Source organism: Anas acuta, chromosome 11, assembly GCF_963932015.1.
Source record: "Anas acuta chromosome 11, bAnaAcu1.1, whole genome shotgun sequence".
Lineage (NCBI taxonomy): Eukaryota > Metazoa > Chordata > Aves > Anseriformes > Anatidae > Anas > Anas acuta.
Window position 1 is genome coordinate 11,567,260 of NC_088989.1, and position 21,155 is coordinate 11,588,414.

The window sequence follows — 21,155 nt, forward strand, 5'->3', positions numbered from 1 at the left end:
CGTGCCCTGCTCTCGTGCGGCCCCAGGGCACTTGCAGGGCTGGCCGTGGGGAAGCCGTGCAGATGCTTCCTCTGCAGCGATGCTTGCGGGGGATGTTCCCACCAGTGCATCCTTGGGACATGCTCTGGCTTAGCTGCTCTCACGAGCTGGCAGCGTGCTCAGCGGCGCTTTTATTGGTGTGCCAGCAGGCACCTGCGTGTACTCCCAGATCTGGACGTGACTTGGAGAACAGCGTGTGCTTGTGCATTGAGAGCGAGACGAGCCGGGTACCAAACCCAGCCTTGCCTCTTGCACGTGCCTCGCCCCATTTGTATGCAGAACATGCTCGTCTCTCCTTCCGTTCTCGCCTGCAGTGCTTTCCTACACGAACAGATGTGTTCTTTCAGCTGTCCTTTACACATACCCTGCCCGATCCACTGCCCAGCGCCTCAGTGCGTCCAAGCGCTGTTTTTTTTTTTTCCCCTGGCCATTGCTATGTCCACAGCTCATGTCTCAGTGGCATTTCAGAACCTTGGTTAATAGAACAGTTTGAATTATTCAGGAGCTGGGAGCACATTTCTACTTAAAATTTAATTAGAAACCTGCTGTGTGTCATTTTACTATAAAGGATATTGTAATAGCATCCCTAAATTGGGCAGCCTTCTCCTGTCATGCAAAGCCTGCGCATGAGACAGACACATAGCCAATGGTTCTTGTGTTCTGCATGTGTGACAGATGCCATGTGATACCTTGTGGAGCTGTGTAATGACATCTGTTAGGTTATTTTCAACCTATAAATCCATTAAACAGTTTCAAACAGCTGCTATTAAAAAAAAAAAAAAAAAATGTATACTGTAAGTTCTCCTTAAGTAGGATTTCTCTCAGAATGACAGTGAAGTGTAGCCTGGCATAGCTGATACATCTGCCCCGGGCACAGATTTGAGACCCTGTATCAATCAAGGCACAAAACAGGATTGTTGTACTACCGGAGAGAGAAAAATTACTGCTCTGAAAGGAGACATGGAGCGCTGGCTTCCTTCCCTGTTTGCTCTAAAGATGCTGGGCCTGGAAGTGGTGGTCTTGCTGCAGATAGGCCAGATCTCCTGAGATTTCAAACTGGTATTAGTCATCTCTCCTTTTCTCTGTCCTTCTGAAGTCTGTGTGGGGAGACTGCTCTGCCTTTGTGTGACTTTGAGACTGAGAGAGATAAAAAGTAATAACAATCTGCAGCTGCTGCTCTTTTTTTTTAAAGTGCACTCAAACATCCTTTAAAAATATTTCTGGAAAACATGTGGCATCTACAGCCACCTGTTAGTCCATTAGAAAGTGAGAACGAACTCCCACTGGCAGAGCACAGCTCAGCCTGAGGCTCTGATTCTCTTGAATAACACGCTTTTGCTGATGTATGCTACAGAAGGGTAAATCTCTATTGACATCAGTGAACACCAGCCTGTGGAAGGACCCTGAAATTTGTCTTTTTCTGTCAGAGCAGACACAGAAGTGCGCACGTGCACATGTGCTAACCCATTGCTACCTCTTGGCTTTACTCTTCCTGTACAGCTGCTACCCAGTAGAGGTGCATCTGGAAAAGACGGAGTTAGGTCTGTTGGGAAAACGGATGCCATATCCTTACAGAAAAAAGCAGTGGATAACTGGTACTTCAGCCAAAAGGCAGGTCAGAGGAGCTGTGAACCTGCTGCTTCTGCATCCCACAGCCCTCAGGCTTCCAGGAAATCCAGAAGCTGCTCAGGTTGTAGTTTGGGTTTGCCTGCTTTACTTTGCCTTTGGTATCTAATTGCCCCAAGTCACAGATCAACCCTAAAGACATGGTGGACTTTGCCTCAGGCTTTTCTGGCCTTCCTTTCCACCTTTTCCATCTTGTTTTTCCTGGAGGCTTCCATCTGTAGTGTTTTCTACTGTCATGCTGGATTTCTGGGGAAAAAAATGCACCATCTCTTCTGGCTTTAGGGGTAGAAGATCGGAGTCATCAGGACTTCAGGTTCCTTCCAGTCCCTGGTTTCTTGTAAAGGCGTTGTGTGCTGTCACATCCATCCTGAGGTGCTCCCTGGTTTGCGTTCTCCGTCAGAACACAGTGCCCAAAACATTCTGCTTCCAATGAAGGCTCTAGAATTTGGCAGCCTAATTATTAACTGGTGGGAAGTGTGGGCTCCCAACAACTCACCATGCCTCCCAGCCTGGCGGTGGGCTGGCAGCAGGCTCGCTTCCCTACAGCCAGAGCCTGCACTTCCAGCTCCTGGTTGTGCATTTGAAGCCCATGGCGTGACTGTGCTGGGAGCTATCAAATACACTCTTACAGCTGGTGATTCACCAGGGTGGCGTGCGGCACTTCGGAGGAGGGAAAAAAAAAAAAAAGTAATCTTTTAATTATTCATAGTAATTAGTAGCAGGGATTTCCATGAGAGCTAGGATAAAGAATAGCAGGACAGACGAGCTAGAAGCACTGTGTCCAAAGAAAAATAAGTTTTCCAACGAACTAAAGGGATAAAATCTCTTCCACTCTCAACTCGTCTCTGATAGTGAGATTCACTTCTTTCTGTGATGAATTATGTGCCTCTGGCCAGAGAGATCCCAGTCTCTCCCAGCCTTACTGAAATCTGCTGCCTCTTCATCCAGACTGACAGCAAAGCTGCAGTTGTTAATACCATCTTCAGCGAAGCCTTAATGAAATGAAGCACCTGGTAAAGGCTGTCTCCGTAAGAAGCTTAGCACTGAGCAGCCCCCTGCCTGAGCTCCGCTCCCGAGATGCCTCCTGTTTATGCCCTGCTTTTCCGTACGCTGACGCTCTGGGTGAGCTGCCCAGGGACGAGCAGTCTGCACCAAGCCAAGGCTGACCTGTGACTAACAGGGTTTCTCTGTGCATAATGTTATTTTAGTGCAGCTATCCCTGAGCGACTCCATGGTCAGGGGAGGGTGGCTTATTCCGGCCTTATTGCAGATCAGGCATGGAGCAGAAGAAAGGTGTGGGTCTCGTTGGGAACAGCTGTAGTGTTGTAAAGTTCCCTGTCTCCACATGAAGCAACTTCCAGGCATAAGGAGAGGTAAAAGCTTTGCTGCCCTGGGTCTCTCTTTTAGCCATGATTTCTTTGGACTTGCCTTGGAGTGGCAGCCAGTGACTTCTCCCCCCTCTTCTGGCAGATAAGGATATTAACCCCAACTGTTTCAGCTCCGCTCCCAATAATTGCATTTTGCCTCCTTGTTATCCCCCTGCAATTCCAGTCAGGTGTAGCACGCCTTTTTGCAACAAGCCTGGCTGCTCTGCACGGTACGACAGCAAGCAGGTACCACGGCAGAAGTGGCTGCGTAGGAAGCAGCAGGTAAAACGCACCTTGTGCTTCGAGCTGTGTCGTGATGGAAGCCCAGGAATGTTCTTGTCTTTATTACAGCGCCGTCTAGTTATCAGTAATTCAATCACTGGTTAACGTGATCTCCCAGCTTAATCCGATAAAGACCTTATGGCCAGGTTATGCGCACTAAAAACGATGAGGCTCACCCTTTTTCTGAGCTGTCTCGGTTGCTTTAAACAGTTCATAGTGGCAAATGCAGGTTAGGGGACTTCGCAGGGCAATAATGGAGCCTGGCTCTTCGGAACGAAGGGGAAGCAGAAGTGTAATGAATTAAATGTCTGGCTGGGAAATCAGGCTCCGGCAAAGAGCCAGGCCCTGGCCCAGCTGGTGTCAGGGGAAGTTTTGGGATCGATTTCAGGGGAAGCAGGACGCCACCTCAATGGTGGCTTCGCAGAGGTTTGGAGCTCATGTTCGCCTCTCCCAGGGCAAATCGTCTCCCCAGGCAGAGGAAACGAATCCGTGCGACCTGGCCCTGGGTCTGCTGGGAGCTGCAGAGGGCAGGGGGGCTGTGCCAGATGGTTTCTGAGGGAAGGGGTGATCCTGGGGGTCTTTGGAGGGCCTGGAAGGGGAAAACCGGGGAGGTCTGGGGGGAGGAAGGCAGCTGGACGCTGCAATGTAATCCTGCCGTGGTAGGAAGCACGAAGGGGGCTGCGGTGGCCTGGAGGTGAGGTGGAGGTGTGGAATTTCATATCGGTGAGACGGGCTCCCGAGGGGCTGGTGTGGCAGGGATGCTGGCACAGGATGTGACCCAGAGGTGGGGCTGCCTGCTGCGCTCCTCTGGGCCATCCCTGCTGGGCTTTGGGGCTGAAGATGCTGAGAGTCCCACGGGCAATTCCCCTGAGCTGTGTCCCTCTGGGAGAGGGCTGGTTTGCTGTGGCTTGGCTGCTTTTGTTGGTGGTTTGTAGGGGTGTGTGGTGTGCGCTATCTCTGCGTGTGGCCACAAGTTCCTCTCGTGCTCCAACCTCCTGCTGATCTCAGCTGCAAGGCGAGCAGCTACTAGTGGTCCTTGCGAGATGTGAGAGGAGTTAAGGTTACAATCAGCGGGCTCTCACTGAAGCAGACAGGAGGAGGATGCTCCTAGCCTAGCACACGGGACAGCAGAAAGGCTGGTGGCAAGTGGGAATGTTAAATCAATTTGCAGCGAGTGTGAGGGCTCCTGTGTCTGCTTCCACCTCGCTGGTTTGTTGCCCCTGAGAAGCAGTCGGGGTTTCAGTTTTCAGCTGCTTTGTAAGACAGAAGCCTGCTGGAGAGTGGAATCGGCTCTCATGGGCTTCCATCACCCAGCAGAGATGGCAGAGGAGGCAGGACTTTGGGCTCCTGTAGATCTCGTTTGTGAAAGGGCAGCACGGCTGCACCACGCGGGGCTTCCCCTCTCAGGAGCCAGCTGAGCTGTGACAGCACCTTAAGGAAAGGTCGGATCCGTGGCTTCAGGGGCCAGCTGAGAAGCTAGGAGTGTTTCCAGCTCCCGTGGGGCAAACCTCACACTGCTTTTGCCCCGTTTGTTTTTATTCTGTGCCCATCTGCCAGTTCGTGCTCTCTTCCCGCTGGGAGGAGGTGCAGAGGAGTCGAGAATAGCTGCCAGTGTCTTCAGGCAAGGGAGATGGCACACTGGATCACTGATCCCTTAAAATAATGCCTCATCTGACAGGGCCTTGTGTTAGAGGACGAAACCAGCATCTCTCACTTCACCCCAGCACATCAGGGCGAGCAGGGTTCCTGCTGAGGCTGGAGTTAAGCACATTTATCTAGCACTATCCCTTGTGTTCACGGTCAGAGCCACAGAACATCTCAGGGCTGAAGTTGGAGGGAGGGGAGCTGTATTCGGCTCCTGTTTCTGACTTGTGTATCCCTGCAGCAAAACTGCTCCTTAACAACATGGGAATCTCATGGTGCAGATATCTGTGGGATCACTTTTCTTCTGTGAAGCACTATACAAACTGAGGTTCTGCATTTCAGAGGTGCCCAGGTTGATTCAGGGTTTGGTGGCGTAACCTCGGCATGCCAGGGAGAAGGACGTGTTTTGCTGTGCTGTTGTTCTCTTCCCTAGTATTTCCCATTGAGCTCATGTCTGAGGGCTCTTACAGCCCAGTATCTTTCTAAAACCCACACAGAATAAATCCCTGGGTCCCAGCCTGATTCCTAACACTCATAACCTCACCTGAGAGAACGCTGGGTGTCAAAGCTGCTATTTGCAGCCCTCGTGGCTAGCAGGTCTGTGACAACACCTTCAGGACAGAAAGGAGTGAGGAGAATGAAGGTAAGAATCTTCCCCAGGGAAAGCGGGTTCACTGGGATGGGGCAGGGAGCTGGGTGAGTCCAGGAGCAGACAGTGCATTTCCCAGTGTGCTACACTTACCAGGTGGGATTGTTCTTTTCAGTGGCAGAATCTCTGCTGTTTGATCCCATCTGTGGCTAGCCATGTGCAGTGGGGACAGTTCTATGTTGTTCAGAGTTCACAGGTACTTAGTGTGTGACACGAAGTCTCTTGGATCTCTTTTTAGACTACAGCTTTCCTGCTGCCTCTCAGAAGGCCCTGCAGAAAGGGAACGGGACGCAGGTAAAAGACAACTGGGAAGCAGCTACTGTCCATCCACCGGCAGAGTTTGTAGAGCCTGACTTGCACACGCCTTTCTCCAGCACGCTGGAGGAAGAGGAGGGGCTGCTCCCTATAGACCACTCGAGAGGAGGAGTGGAGAGCCTTCAGACCTCCGGGCCAGAGGTTACATCTTCTGAACCAGCGGGCCAAGAGGAATCCTTGCTCTCTGTCGTGTTTTCTACAGCTTCTGCCCGCCCAGGTGTTGTGACTGAGGCAGCTGTGGGAGGGCAAGAAGAGGACTCCGCTCCTCCCGGCTTAGACCTTGGGAGCAGCATGGGGCCGAGTCTCTTGCCAGTGTCCTCTGTTTCTTCTACTGCTGCTGCAAGGTCTCCTGGTATTTCGGAAGAGCCCTTTGAGGTGACAGATGGAGACACGTGGGCTGTTGGGGGAGCATATTCCGAGCAGACTGTGACTACCGCAAGAGCAGAGCTCGCAGAGCCCACGGTGGAGGCTGGTGGAGAAGAACATTCAGCCCGAGAGGAGTTCTTGGAGACAACGGTGGGGTGGGAGATGCTGGAGCCCACAGTGCTGACTGAGCTTGAGCAGCCAGCAGAAACGCCCGTTTGGACACCCTCTCCTGGTGGCAGCTCCATAGACACCCAGACTCATTCAGGTGGTGAGCAGCACCCCGCTTCCCCTGCAACTCCGTGGGACAGGGCTGAGGAGCCCGTGCAGGATCCTGTCTGGAATGACACAGAGTCAGCCGTGGAGGCTGTGACAGCAGAGGGGAGCTTGTCACCGCAGGCTGGGGACGCCCGCATGGCCCTGCTGCCGACAGAACTGCCCTGGGATTCAGCACAGGTAGAGCTGGGAGGGGGCAGAGGATGGGAGGTTGCACTGGAGATATTTGGCAGGGTGTTTAATCCCTTACCCTTACCAACCCCCTAAGTCTGATTGGTGGAAGTAGCTTTTCCTGCTCATCCAACGCAGCCCAAACTGAATTTTGGAGGGTTTCTCACAGCACTCCTTAAGGTACCCGTGGTCCCTGGGGAAAGCCCTGCCCCCTTCACATCTTCCCTCCTGAAAAATCCTGCTTCTAATAAACACCTTCCCTCTGGGGCACACGTGGCAGCGAGAGCTCCTTGTTTTCTCAGACTTCATTATTGGAAGTGTCAGGACAAAAACGGCCCCAAGGATTTCTGGCAAGGGAGTGAGAAGGAAGTGCTATTTTTGTGGCTGCTGCCTGATGCAGTCACCAGATGCAGAGCAGGTGGAGCAGGGCAGAGCGAGCTGTGAGGATGGTAGCCTAGGAGAGCCTGTGGGTGAGGAGGCGTGAGGTGAAGTACAGCTCCTGAATCCAGCAAACGGGCAGCTGGTAAAGGCAGGATAGCTAGGACGAGCAGGTTGGTGGAAAAAGCACCAGGGAAAGCTTTTAATTGTTCTTTCTGCCCCCAAAGTGCTTGGGACCCTGAGTGAGTGTCTCAGTCCTTCTGTGCTTCCTGCCCAGGCTGCAAAGAACTGTCCTCTCTCACCAGTTTAAGCTCTACAGAGGCTCCTGATTAGGTTTTGTGTTAAGAATTGATCACATATACAATAAGGCTGCATGCTAGAGAGCTTTGCATCGAGTTCTCAACTCATCCTAAGCTCTGGATACGAGAGGAAGGTAAGCTGGGCTGTGGGAAGCTGGCACAGTAGCCTTGTGCAGCATGTGCTAGCACTGCAATGAAAGCAGCCAGTGTCCCGCATTACAAATGGAAGGGTGAATCCTCCGAAGTGCAAAGGGAATACAGATCCTTCCTTTGAGAAGCATTTCTCTGGGGCATGGCGCAGCCCCGTGCGTACCCCGTGCTTTCAGCAGAAGAGCTGCATTCGCTATGCAAACCCAGCTGTCTTTACGTCTTGTCTTTCCAGGTGATCTGCAAAGACTGGAGCAACCTTGCGGGGAAAAACTACATCATCCTGAATATGTCGGATAACATTGACTGTGTAAGTCAGTCCGCGGAGATTTGCTGGCATGGGAGGAACGGTGCTGAGAGGTGTGGAGGCAGGCACAGCTCCTGCTGTGTGCTTTCACTACAAAACATTTTAAAAGCACTAATTCTCAAACTCCCTACAGAGGCTGTGGAGAGAAGGACAAAAATATTCCCGTTCTCCAAATGGGGAAAGAGTGGGTGGATTTCACTCAGTCTAGACCGTGTCAGTTCCAGATTGCATTTTGACTAAGTCCTGGCTGCCAGTTTGTGCGTGTTCACCGGGTCTATCAGGAGACATGAGAGCTTCTAACTTTGCACCTTTTGCTTACAGGCAGTGTGGCAGGATTGAGGTGTGACCCTTCCTCTCTGTCTTCCTTTTTCTTCTTTTCCTTCCAGGATACAGGGACATTCCTCTGATGGCTCAGAGGAAAAAGGATTCCCCGCTTGCAGTGTGAATGGTTCAGTATCAAGCAGCTGTCTCTAAATCTTCCTTAAGTGCCTCTTGTTCCCACCCCGTTATCTTGTGTGTTATCTGGGACTGTTAACTAGACATGCTCTGCTAATCCACTGCCTGTCCATCCAGCCCCATAAAGCTGCCGTTAATTCACGAGCCCAGAGCCCCTTGTGGATGTCTGGTAAAAGGGCTCATTCACCTCTGCCGGGCCTTTTAGCAGGCACTTTAAAACCAGTTGTGAAAGGCCTGGGGTCAAGGTGCCTTTCATAATTCTCAGAAATGATTACGAGCCTGACAGCCTGAGACCAAAATATTTCATCAGGGAGCCCCGCTCTGTCCTTGTGCGTCTGCACTCCTGCTTGTTGCAGCTCCTGCCGTGGGCAGGGGGGAGTGGTTTTGTTACTGCAGGGTGACCCTCCTGCACTGACCTATTTCCACTAGTGGTGAGCTTGCGGTGTGTCTTTTTGGGGCTCGAGGTGAAATTTCTGGGGGCAGTGCAAGCAGGTGATTTACAGCACAAAGCATGCTGCCTGCTGTACAGGCAGATTAAAAGTCAAGCCTCATTCCTCCTGACTTCAGGCAGACAGGTTTGCCCTTTGGAGAGCCCTAAGTGTTTCTGTTGCAGTTCGCAATTGCAACTCTGAAAACCAGTCCTTTTTCCTCCACATCCACCATTACTCTTTCTGCCGTCTTTGTGGAGTTGCAGTGCTTATTAATTTTGCAAAATGTGGTAGCTTCCTTATTGTGGTCTTGTGTTGTTTAAACCAGTGGAAGGGCGAGAGCTGAAAAGCAGGCGTGGAGATGTCCCTTGACAAAACTGTGCCTTTACTGGCGGATCCTCAGTTCTGTCATGCTGAAAGAAGGAAGTGCCCAGGGATAGGCAGGCCTCAACTGTTTTTCTACTTGATTTCATGTTTCAAAAAATATTTCCCAATGGGTCATTTGTACTTTTTTCCCCTTCATGTTGACAAGTGTCCCTTAGAATATGTATTTAACGTGAACATTGCTTCATTCCCTGTCTCCCATTACCACTTTGCATGGCTGAAACTGGAATCAAGCCTCCTCCTCCCCACCGCTGCTGGCACAGTTTGTTTCCTACCCATGGCAATTCGCTCACTTGGGGCAGTTCACCTGTCCTCTGCCTCCCCGTTTTGTTTTCTGGTTTCTGTGTCCAAGGCCTGCGCTGTTTGGATTTCTGGGGCTGTGGGGCAGAATCTGCGCTGCAAGTGCTGTAGCTTAAATTAGCATGAGGGGATTCCTCTGGTATTTCCTCTGTTTTGATGCCTGATCTGGTGCAGTGCTGAGTCCTGCTGAGAAGCTGAGGGATGGGGAGGGTGCCAGCCCCTTGCAGTCGCACCGTGAGCTTCAGTGTTCTCCGTAGTGCCAGGCTCTCACCCACTGCAGGGTCGATGCCTGTATTGCAGGGTGCAGCTGGCAGCTTGACTTCCTAATGGGAAGTTCCATCTTCCTGATGGGCAAGGCAGTCGCTTCAGTCCCTCTCGGCACATCTCCCAATCGGTATACCTGGGGATTGTGCCTGGGAGAGGACTGCAGGATCTGACCTGATGCTGGGAGGTGACCACCACGTGGGCTCACGTGTGTTCAAACAAGAATCCATCAGCGCTCTGCAACCTCTGCTTTCCCCGTGAGGAGAAATCTCACCCCTGTTGTCCCTTTGCTCCTGGAGCCAGGCCCCAGCCAGTGGTGTCTCTTCCAATTAGGCCGTTTTCGGCACAGGCCTGTGCCTGCCCTGAGCGCTTCGCATTGCCGTGGCAACGAGAGCTCTCCATTTTATTAATCATCTGCGCGGCCTTCGGGTTGACATGGCAACTGGAGATAAGAATAGAAACACACGAGTGGGAAAAGCAGCAAAGGAACCCGCCGAGGGATGGCTGGAGCACGGCAGGCTGAGCTGTGCCCGCTGACCGGCGCTGGCAGCAGGGAGAAGCCTGGCTGATTCCTGCCTTGCATGGTGGTGGTGGTGTGGTGGTGGTGCTTCACAGTCCCTGTGTGTGGGATTTGGTGTGGTGTGGGGCGTCCGGCAGCCTCAGGAGCCCGGCAGGAGGGTTGGTTGGTGTGTCCTGAGAGCTGTGAGGGGGAGCATTGCACCAGGTTTAGCATTACAGGCTTTGGGGTGCAGGGGTTTTGCCATACAGACACATCAGCCCTGCGGTGCTACACCTGCCTCATTCCCACCGCCTGCTCACCAAGGTCCCTTTCCCGTGGCAGGAGGAGTTTCGGCTGGAGAGGGGTCCCCAGCTGTTGGCGCTGGTGGAGGACGCCTTCTCCAGGCAGACGGACGGACTGCAGGACCGCTGGCTGATCTCCCTGAGCAAGCCCAATGAGAACGAAAAGCACTTGCTAATGACACTGGCGGGGGAACAGGGTAAGTGTGGGGAGAAGGAGTCTTCCTGTCATGGGTTTTGTTTTCAGGGGGCTCTCAAATCCCCTAAGTGGAGCTTTTGCTCTCCCATCCCCTTCAATCCCTCCAATCCCAAGCATTAAATGGACTTGAGTGTTAAGAGTGGGCTCTGAGGACTTAAGGCCCTTTTTCTTCACATCTTCCTTCTGGCTTGTCCCTCGCTGCTTGCACCAAGCTCTCTTCTGCACTTTGCTCTTCTTCACTCCCTCCCTGGATTGCCTTCACACGTCAGCTTCCTCCCCGTGCTTCTGCACTGTCCTCCATGAGCAGGCCTCTGCCATGGCAGGGCACGGCAGCCTGCTGTTAGGTCACTTCGTAACTTATCCCCAGAGAAACTAAAACTGACGATGAGAGGTGAATTGAGCTGGGGAATTTTAACACCTTCATCCCCTTCTGGTAGGAGCATGCTTCTCCTGTACTGCTTCTGCTCTGTTCTACAGGCCTCTAACATTGACATTGTGGCCAATATGAAAAAAGCAGTATTCTAAAATGCCCTGTAGTAGTAGGAATGTAGAGCTAATGTTTAGAAGCTACTTGTTGTATCGATGCCTTAAATTATTACATCTCTCCCAAGCCCTTAGGCTGGATCATGTGCCAATGAAAAGGCTTAGGTAAGCATTTGGTCTTCTAAAATAAAGCCTTCAAGCTGTAAGAGTGGACATCCCCCTTCCTGGAGGAAAAAAAAAAAAGTCTGAACAGCAGCACAGCCAACCTGGGAGATATCCCTGCGTTTAGAAACCTCAGGAACCAAAGTATTTTCTGCTTTGAAGAGTTGTGCTTTTGTTCAGTCCCTCTTTTTACTGCTTTGCAAGTGAATGTAGAAATGGGCCTCAGCCTCTAAATCCTCCCTGGCTGCTCATGCTCGCCTGGCTTGGAGAACAACCCAGGAACTGTTGGGGAAGGAGGGTCCCAGGAGGGGCTGGCTCAGTGTGGGCTGGCGACTCCCTGGCAAAAGCTGTTCCCTGAAGCTGTTCCAGCACACCTCCTGCAGCCTCTGCTGTTGTGTCAGGGATGCAGCCTCGCCAGGGTGCCCTGCTGAGCAAAACACACCTGCTAAAGGATGCAGTAGGTGAGCACAGGGCTCTGTGGGATCATCCTAAGTGCTGCAGCTCAGGATCAGAGCAGGGCAGCTGGACTGGGAAGCACAGGTACCTGCCTCCACGACTCTTCGGATATTGCTGCTCACGGAGCAGACACAGATCCTGAGAGCTTCTGTGGCTGTCAGAAGGGTACCTAGGTGCCTCCACTATCAGTTCATGCCTGTTTGTTTTTTTTTTCCTTCCTTAAGGAGCATTTGGAGGTATCTTCGGTTATGGTCCTTGCATTCTTTTGATCTCCTAACATAAAGTACCAATGAATAAAAATGCGTGTTCCTCTTCCTTCATCCTGTTGGGGATTTTGAGTACATCTTAACCGAGTTAATGTGAGCTGAAAAAGCAGCACTGATCTCTCCCTCTCCTTCTTTGCAGGTGTCATCCCTACAAAAGATGTTCTCATGGCACTGGGAGACGTTAAGAGGAGCTTAGCTGAGGTGAGAGCCTGTCTGCCTGCATCTACCCTTCAAGACTGGCTATACAATTAAAATAAGCACCTTGCAAACTGGGAGCACATCTCAGTCTAACCGAATGCTGAACCCACAGCAGGCGCACAGATGAGTCAGACTCTTGGCAAACTCCCTTCTGCCCTCTCTGGTAGTTGCCAGATCATCAAATGTCTGCTCCCAGGGAGAAAGTAGCTGTGGGTTATTCCCTCTCTGCTTTTCTGGCTTAGTTTTGAAGCTGCTTTTCATAAATTCATTTTGTTGGGATACTTGGTCTCATACTTTCCACACTCTTGCCTGTGGGTGCTGCAGAGCCACAGATTCAGCCCTGCTCACCCTACAGCTGGTTCACACGTGCTGGCTGCTCCCAGTTGCTCAGTCTTTGCTGAAGAAGGTGGGAGGGGTCCATTTACTGGATGGGACACATGCACAGTCCTCCTGCAATTCCAGGGTCTGTATTTCACTTCTTAGGATGAAGACAAGAACTGTCTCCACAAGGGCAGGCAATGGATGCCAGATTCCACTGCCATCTGCCTGTAGCCCTCACATATTCACTTTTACCCATAGGCAGCTTGGAAGAGGGCAGAGATGAGAACAAAACAGTCCTGTGATCTCTGAGTTTGCCCCTTAGGCACTGATTCTCCTTTTTAACATTCCTGGAGTAATTCTGCTGACTTTAGCAGCAGAAATGGGCCACCACCTTGCTGGATGTCTGCTCCCAGGTTTTTCCCTGACCTAACAAACTGGTGCAGTTAGACAAAGCAAATTAAGTGCTCAGTGCGGTATTGATTGGCTTACACCAGAGACAGTGCTAAAAGCCAGCCCTGTAGAAATAGTGTGACTGAAGTATCAACACCTAGAACTGTCCAGAAAGAAGATTCCTGTTGGTGTAAGGTTTGACTTCTATGTACAACAGCGCTCCTGCCTAAGCATGCATCCCACCACAGTAGCTCCACCGCCTGCCTCTGGCTCTCCAGCTCCATCAATAATGAAACACTGCTCCCTGCCTTGACCTTGTGCTAGCACAAGCTTGGGAAGAGGCGGGAGGATATTTTCTTACACCCATCATACTTGTCACTGAATTGATGTGTAACCTGCCTGGAGTGCACCAAGTCACAGGGAATGGCGTTGGGCTTTGCTGACAACCCCAAGGGAACTCTGAAACTTCTGTGGTTTCTGCCATGAAAGCCTCCTGTCTCACACATTTGTGTGAGCCTTGTGCAAGCAGCCAAGGCAGGGTTGTGCCTACTGTCATTTACTGATTTGTCAGCTCCCAAGGATGGTGGTGTTAAATTCGGTTGTGTTCCTTCTCATCATGCAAGACAGCGAACATCCTGGCTCCCTAACCCTGGCTTTTAGTTCCTCTGCCCACAGTGACGGTCCTGTACTTAGGCCCTGGAAAGTCTGAACAGGATCCCACCTGATTGCAGGCCAGGGGTTTCAGTGTGCCCCTTCCTTCCTTCCAGATTGGCATCCAGAACTACTCGACCACCACAAGCTGTCAGTCACACCCCAACCAGACACGCAGCGATTATGGAAAGCTCTTCGTGGTACTGGTGATCATCGGATCCATCTGTGCCATCATCATCGTGCTGGGGCTCATATACAACTGCTGGCAGAGACGCCTGCCCAAGATGAAGAACATGGTGAGCGCTGGGTGGGTGGGGAAGGTGGCTGGACTCATTCCTTGGGATGGAGGGGAAAACTGGGAGAGATTGTTTTCCCTGTGCACCTTCTGAATGTAGCTGGATACGCTGCCGGAGCAGCAAGGAAGCCCACTTAGGCATAAGAGAGATGCAAACCTGTGGCTCTTGCTGTGCTCATGTCTCCCAGGAGGCCAGGAGTAAATTTACCTTTTCCCACGGATGATCTGCAAAGTCCCCATGACCCTCATAGCCTGATTCAATTGTGCCTTTCAGCATCACTAGGGCCTGTCCTTCCTTGTCTCCATTTGTGTTCCTCTCTTCCTCTGCAGTCGCACGGCGAGGAGCTGCGCTTTGTTGAGAACGGCTGCCATGACAACCCCACCCTGGATGTGGCCAGCGACAGCCAGTCAGAAATGCAGGAGAAGAAGCCCAGCGTGAACGGTGGGAACACCATCAACGGCCCCGACAGCTGGGATGTCCTCATCAACAAGCAGGCGAGCGAGGATGTGGATGTGTTTGAGGAAGACACGCATCTTTAGAAGGAAAAGAGAGAGAACCACCCCCTTAAATACACTTGTCTCTCTCCTGTCTGAACTGGTGGACCATGGGATCAGGTGGCTTCTCAGGAACTTTTTAAAGGCTTGGGACTGGTCAAGTCTTTGGGCAAGTTTTCCCGACGGAAGTCCTGAGCCTGCATCTGAGGCTTGGAGCCAGGAGGATCACCGAACAGAGGGAAGTGGGAGGGGTGGGTGTGTAGGTCTCTGTGTGTGTGTTCCTATCAGTAGCACCAATGCTTTCATCACCTTTCAAGGCACTTACTGTAGCTCTCTGGTAGTGGCCGAAAGTGGCTGGGCTTGAGAAACAAGGAGGTGAGGCTAAGTCTGCCACCAGGAGCTCTGGGGAGTAAGTTCACTTTGGGAGTCCAGCTGGAATTACGGCAGCCAGATCCTGGCCTTGCTACATCTGGATTTGTATCTGTAGAGCTGAGGTGGCGTCCAGCCCCTGCAGGTGCAGTAGAACCCGTGCACCATTCTGGATGGAGAGAGCCACAGTTTGTTTGATGTCCTGGGCAGAGTTTGCATTCCACACATAAAAAGAGGTTTTTGGTGTTTTTGTTTGGTTGTTTTTTAGCACTCTAGCGTTCAGCTGCTAATTGGATGGGCCAATGTTTATATCTGGGAAGAACATCCTCCTGTCATCTCTTTTTTCCTCACACCCTCAAAGAGCTTCTCTCTGTCCCTTTTCCATTTCACAGCTCCAAGCTGAGCTTGCAAAGTTTGAGCACTTTACCCTTGCTTCACTGATTGCAGAAAACTTGGTGCCATGGTGCAGCATCTCAGCTGGAAACTTGCTTTAGGCTGGAGAGTTATTCAATAAGGACATTTACCTGCCTCTTTCACCTAACAGCCTGTGAAATCAGCAGCAAAATATCCCTTGTGTAAGTCTCAGTCCTAGATTGGCAGGCCTTTTCTACTCCTGTTCCATTTTCCAGGATAGTTTGGTTTCAGTTGATCTTTTTGAGGTAAATGTAAAGGCTATGGGAGTCTTTTAACAGGGAGAAAAGTGAAAGCTCAGATAATTTTCTGGTCCTTTTATTTCCTTTTCAGGATCTTGCCTTGGGGTGTGAAGTGTTTAATGTCACATTGGTGTAAATCAGGGTAACATCTTTAAAATTGCTGCATTCAAACAAATGTAAAAGCCTGTTTAGATGAGATGAGAATCAGATCTAAGAGCTCCCCAATGAATATTTCTCAGGCACGCCTCAGGCAACTTTGAGGCCCCAGCTCCCTGAAGATGTGTGATAAAAGGCACGTGAATATGCATAATTGTTCTCTGAGCCCTGCCTAAATCAAGACTCAGAACTACTTTCAAGCCTGAAATCCCAGAACATTTGTTTTTTCTCTCACTGAGGGATTGAGGGATTTACTTCGGTCAGAGGCAACAGTATTGGTCTCTGCTTTGGTGAGCTGCTTGCTTGCTTACTGCAAGATGCAGCTTGGCGTTTGGTATTTAAGGGAACCTTTGTACAGAAAGACTCCAGATATGCAGCCTGTAAATCTATCCCTGTACATATACGTATTTTTAGCATGCTCATCCCTGATGTGAGTGCCTAGAGTCAAGGTACAAAAGAGTCTGTTGTTTCATTTTGCATAGCGCTTTGCATACAAACTGAATCGCAGACCACCTCGATGTAGGACCAGGTCGATAGCAGTCTATAACGCATTCAAGAGATAGCCTTTGGTTTCCTATCCACATTGCAATTTTCAGTGTTTATCCTGCCTCCTTACCTTTCCCTGCGTTGTGTAGGAGATGGTGACCATCAGCTCCTTCTGTATCTTGGTAGAGTTACAGAGATGCCCAGAGGAGTTCCTTCTCCTGCCCCAGCGGTTGGCAGTGGGTGGCTGGCAGGGGGGACAGTCCACACGTGTGTCCCTTCGCTGACCGCCCCTTGGAGATGGCTCCTGCTGAATTTGACGGGTCCGTGCAGTGAAACTGCACAGGTTCAGTGGCTGTGTTGAGGGCATCTGGGGGCTCATGGGTTAAATGCAAGTTGTTATGATACGGTGAGTAAATTTAAAGCATGGAGTTAAAATTTGAGTTTGTATAGCACTTAGCATAACGGGGCCTGGCATGGCTGTGGCCTTTAGGCAGTTTCACTGTATAAATGTTTCTAAGTCCAATAATCCTCATTAAATACGTTTTTATAACCCAGTGGCTATTAAAAAGATACAGCCACCAATCAGATGTGAATTAGCTCACCCTCAAAACACTTTCTTGGTGCACTTCATTGCTAGGAGCCGCTTTGCTGCCTCATTTTCTCTCTGCATTACTAATTCAGACAAACAACAACATGCTGATAAAGTAATGCTTCTTGTTGAGCTCAGTACCTCCTGATCCTGTCTATGTCTTCAAACTTTGAAGAAAGCACCTGGGGGGCACTTGGGCTTGTTAAGGAGCTAGCAAGTTCTCCTGGCTTGCTGCTCTGGTTTCTTACAGCCTGACTGTATTCCAGGGACTGTAGTGGACTCTTCTGAATCTGGAGTGCTCCGGGGTATCTTGAGAGTGTCTAAGGGTGGCTGTCACGAAGGTGAGAACAATCTTCTGCTGTCTCTGACTGGGTGCACTTAGCTGTATGATCTCAGTTTATCTCTGGAAATCTACTGGCTAATACAATTTCCTTGTAGTCTGGTGATACTTTTTATACCTTTTCCATTTGTTTTTTCTCTGTATCCTTTTTTGCACTAGGCCGATCTTGTTAAGTCAATTGCACTGTTGTCCTCTCCTGCAAGCCCCGCAGATGGGTCATCTCCTGGTACCTGTGGGCTGGGAAGTGCTGTAGAGAGGCTGTCTGTAGCCCATTTCACTTTATTGTTCAGTGCTTGGATTTCCAGCTCTGTACCGGGAGGATTTGAAAAGGAAGAGAAACTTTTTGTTTTATCACTTGTAACGGGAAACTTTTCTATCAATTTAATGTAGTTAAACTTTGTAACAAAGACTGTCAAAGCTGGACTGCTCAGAGGGGTGTGCCAGGCAACAGAGCGGATAGAGAAGACAATGTAATTCCTGGAAAACCCTTTTCCACCTACTAGGACTTCACTGTAGTCCCATCTGCCAAACGTTTGACCGCACTGACACCTGGTGGCTGCTGGGAGTTGGAGACAAAAAATAAAACGGAACTTTTTTTTTCCTCCCCTCTTATCTATGGATATTTGTTTGCTGCGACTTGCCTAGGACACGGGAGGTTGCTGGAATTGCTTGTGAGCAGAGGGGCTGGCACCAGGCACGTGAGGGATGGTTTGTGTGAGGATGTCCCTGTTTGCAAAGCAAGGAGATGGGATGCTTCACAGAGGCACCAGTCTAGAGGCCCTGGACAGCCAGCTCAGGGTCACAATTTTGTGTGCCCCCTTTCTCCTCCACTTGTCCCCTCTCCTCCCATGAAACATGGCCAGAAGTCAGAGGCTCTGCCTGGAAAGGAAGGTGTTTCATCCAAGAGCACAGCAGGGTGCTGGTGTGAGGAGCTGTGCCCCAGAAACATGGTGATGACAGTGGTTGGATGCACGGCTGGGGCAGAGCCGCTTGCCACCTCAGTGGGACAGGGGCAGCCACGGTCTGGGTTGGCCATGCTGCTGCTTGCTTCCAGACATTGTTGAGATGTCAAGAAGAGGGTCTGTAATAGTACAGTTATGTGTAGTACAATGTGCTGGGGCTTTGCATCCCACAGCCCTTTCCGTGTTTCAGCACCGTGTCCGTCCTTTTGGGGTCAGAGGCAGCTCAGCCCTTCAGCCCCACCAGCCGCGGTCACTTCGTCGCGGCTCATCCCTGCCTGCCTTTGCTGTCGTGCTTTTTCAGCCTCATAACCACCTCATAAACACCTCAGTCCCGACTGGAGATTGCTTAGAAACACATATTTGGCCCTGAGAGCGCCACAATCATGTTTTTATTCCCTTCACACAACCCTCGCTCACTGTGTGCCTCAGCGCCTCAGCCCGGGGCCGCCTCAGCGCGCTGCCCCTCAGGCCCCGGCCGTTGCTCCTCCGGGCCGCGGGAGGGCGGCGGCGGGGCCTCTCTCCTCCCTTTTTTCTCCGCCCTGTTTACATCCAGCACCGTTTCCGTCCCCTCCGGTCCCTCTCGGTCCTCTCCGGTCCCCGCTCTCCCTTCCCCGGCCCGGCCCAGCCCGATCCGACCCAACCCGGCCGCCCTCCCTCCGCCCGCAGGGTCAATGCGGCGCCGCCGCCCCGCCGCCTGTCCCCGGCCATGGACACCAGCGACTTGTTCACCAGCTGCAAGAAGGGGGACGTGAGCCGTGTGAGGTGAGCTTTAGGGACACGGAGGGGACAAGGGGGGGCTGCAGCCAGCGCCTCGTCCCCGGCTCCCCCCTCAGCCCTCGGGCGGGCTGGGGCTGCCCCGCAGCCGGGAGGTGGAAGGGGCGTGGAAGGGAGAGCTCCTTTCTGTGTAAACAGCCCCAAAATTTGTGTGGTTGCAGGGTTTTTTGCTGTTCCCTGGGGTTTGTCGTAATGTTTGCTTCGTTTCTTAAAATTCCCCAGTCGGGTGGTTATGTGCGGGTGCTGTCTGGGGTAAAAATGTCCTTGTGGAAACCCCTCGTCTTCAGTGATCTGTCTGTGTGGCTGGGTGCTGCGTTTGCAGCAGTAGGGAGCTGTGTCTGTGCAAAGTGCTTGTGGAGATGCTCAAACACCTCGTGGAGTAGGCTGTGAGGGTGTCCCCGAGAACCTGGGGGGCTAAATTTCAGCCTCAGCCTGCTCACGGTGCCGCGGTGTGAAGGCATGGGGTGACCCCGCACACCTCCACTGCCTCTCACGGCCTCTCGGCTCCTGTTAGATCCTTCCAGCGCGTGGATCTTCCCCGATAATCAGACAGAGCCCCTCTGTCTCAAGGAGCTTTCTAACTAAAGAAAAGAAACTTGGTGGATGAGGTCTGGGAGGCGGTTTTATCAGTTGTGTGTTCACGTTAGCTTAGTTTATTGCAAGCGCCAAATGGCAGCGTGCTGTAGAAGGAGAGGCCCTGCACATGACCTTGCGGAGGTTTTAGATAACCAGCGGAGAAGTGATAGCGGAGAAATCATCAGGCTGAGAATGCTGTCAAAGCAGAGATGAGCGCCGCATGGAGCCAGACAAAACGGGCTGAGTAGAAAGGATCTGAGTTGTTTGGGGTTTGGATGGAGTCGCAGAAAGCTGAAGTTTGAGGAAGGAAAGACAGAAGGAGTGGAAGAGGGAACTGATGTGGTGGATGAGGAAAACAACTGAGAATCTTTGTGAGGGCTGAGGGGAACTCTCCTTTGTGGCTAGGAGAGACAGCTGGGGCTGTAATTGGGGGCAAGAACCAGGCTGGAAAAGAAACAGCCTGTGCAAGGCAAAGGCTGGTTTCTAGAAGTGCCAAAGGACAAGAGTTGGCAGCCTGTGATATAGCCTAAATGTGCAGGACAAGGAAGTGACAGGAATTAAGGGCAGTCTGGAGTGATACTGATGTTGTTGTTACTCATGGTAAGAAAAGCCATAAACAGGGTAGAAGTCTAGCCTTGTTCTTGTAAATTTGGCTACTTGCTAGTAAGCATCCAGGCTGTGATCATTTAAAAAAAAAAACAAAAAAAAAAGGTACTGCTGAAGTGCTCATTATTCTTTTGTGACTGGCCTTGTTATGGGTCAGCAGGAGGTTGATCTGATCGCCCTCTTCCACTACTCACCACCTAAGATTGAAGGAAGCTGTCAAGCCACCCTGAAGAATGCTGTTCTTTGACTGATGACACTTGATCCCTAGGTTGAATGCAAGATCTTGTCGTGCCTTTGGAAGTTACCACCCAAACTCAAAGTCCCATCTTTTTAAAGAGAGTAACATGTCTGAGTGAGCAAGTACATGAAGTTATGACTGTGATCTCCCTTCTCTTCCAGATACCTCCTTGAGCAGCGAGATGTGGAAATTAATGTCCGAGATAAGTGGGACAGTACGCCTCTGTGAGTCCTGCAACCTAAAGCACAGCCTGGGTGGGAGGGCAGGGCATTCAGAGGGCTTTTGCTTTCTTCGCATTACAGCTAGAAGCTCTGTTACAAAATGTCCTGGGTTCTGCTTTGTGAGAGATTTGGCTGCGTATTTCTGCTTCTCTCCTTTGTGTGTCTTTGTCTCCCCATCTGAGTGTCACTTGCTGGAGTTAGTGCTCAGAAGCATGGTTAGTGCTTCCAGATGACCTGGATTGAGCCGTCTGTTTTTGGCCTGGCTATGCTTTTCTTCCAAGTCTATGGTATCCTACTGTGTCTTTTCAGGTAAAGGTGCGACCTGATAAAATGCAAAGTGGCTGTGGGATCACTGTCTGTCTGGCAAGGTTGTGAACATGCAGTAGGTAGTGAGGAATCCTCAGAGTTGAGGAGGATTGTATGAGCTTTTTTCCTCCCTACATCCCAATTCCAAAGTGTACTTAGATGTCTGCAGTATATTTGGAGTATAGAATAACTTCGCAAAGTAAAAGTAGAGTCACATTTGCCTGCTGCAGTGCAGGATGCAGGATTCTCCTAGTCTGTAGGACAATTTCAAGTCCTCATGAAAATTAGTTAGAAAAGGTTTAGATCGTGAAAAGGAAAACAAAACCTATCACAAGCAAGACTTCAAGGGATGGGTTTTCTGTACATACGTTAGGGGTGCTGTTCCCTCATTGTCCTAGCATGCAGCAGTCAGATGAACATACCAAGGAGCAAGGAGAATTCAGCGGAATTGCTGAGTGCCCATGAAATGA

General features: G+C 51.0%; 2 protein-coding genes across 3 annotated transcripts in view; both read left to right on the forward strand.

Annotated features, from left to right (window-relative positions):
• PODXL2 (podocalyxin like 2) overlaps positions 1 to 17,614 on the forward strand; it is a 32,035-nt gene extending 14,421 nt beyond the window's left edge. For both annotated transcript variants that reach the window (XM_068694374.1, XM_068694373.1), the window contains exons 3-8: positions 5,846 to 6,741; positions 7,792 to 7,866; positions 10,537 to 10,693; positions 12,199 to 12,260; positions 13,736 to 13,915; positions 14,245 to 17,614. In XM_068694374.1, coding sequence (XP_068550475.1) covers positions 5,846 to 6,741; positions 7,792 to 7,866; positions 10,537 to 10,693; positions 12,199 to 12,260; positions 13,736 to 13,915; positions 14,245 to 14,454 — 1,580 coding nt within the window. In that variant the 3' untranslated portion in view covers positions 14,455 to 17,614. The remainder of the gene's footprint in view (positions 1 to 5,845; positions 6,742 to 7,791; positions 7,867 to 10,536; positions 10,694 to 12,198; positions 12,261 to 13,735; positions 13,916 to 14,244) is intronic.
• Positions 17,615 to 18,487: 873 nt separating this feature from the next.
• ABTB1 (ankyrin repeat and BTB domain containing 1) overlaps positions 18,488 to 21,155 on the forward strand; it is a 35,199-nt gene continuing 32,531 nt past the window's right edge. Inside the window, exons 1-2 of the mRNA XM_068694522.1 lie at positions 18,488 to 18,726; positions 20,320 to 20,382. Of these exons, the coding sequence (XP_068550623.1) occupies positions 18,671 to 18,726; positions 20,320 to 20,382 (119 nt within the window). The 5' untranslated portion in view covers positions 18,488 to 18,670. The remainder of the gene's footprint in view (positions 18,727 to 20,319; positions 20,383 to 21,155) is intronic.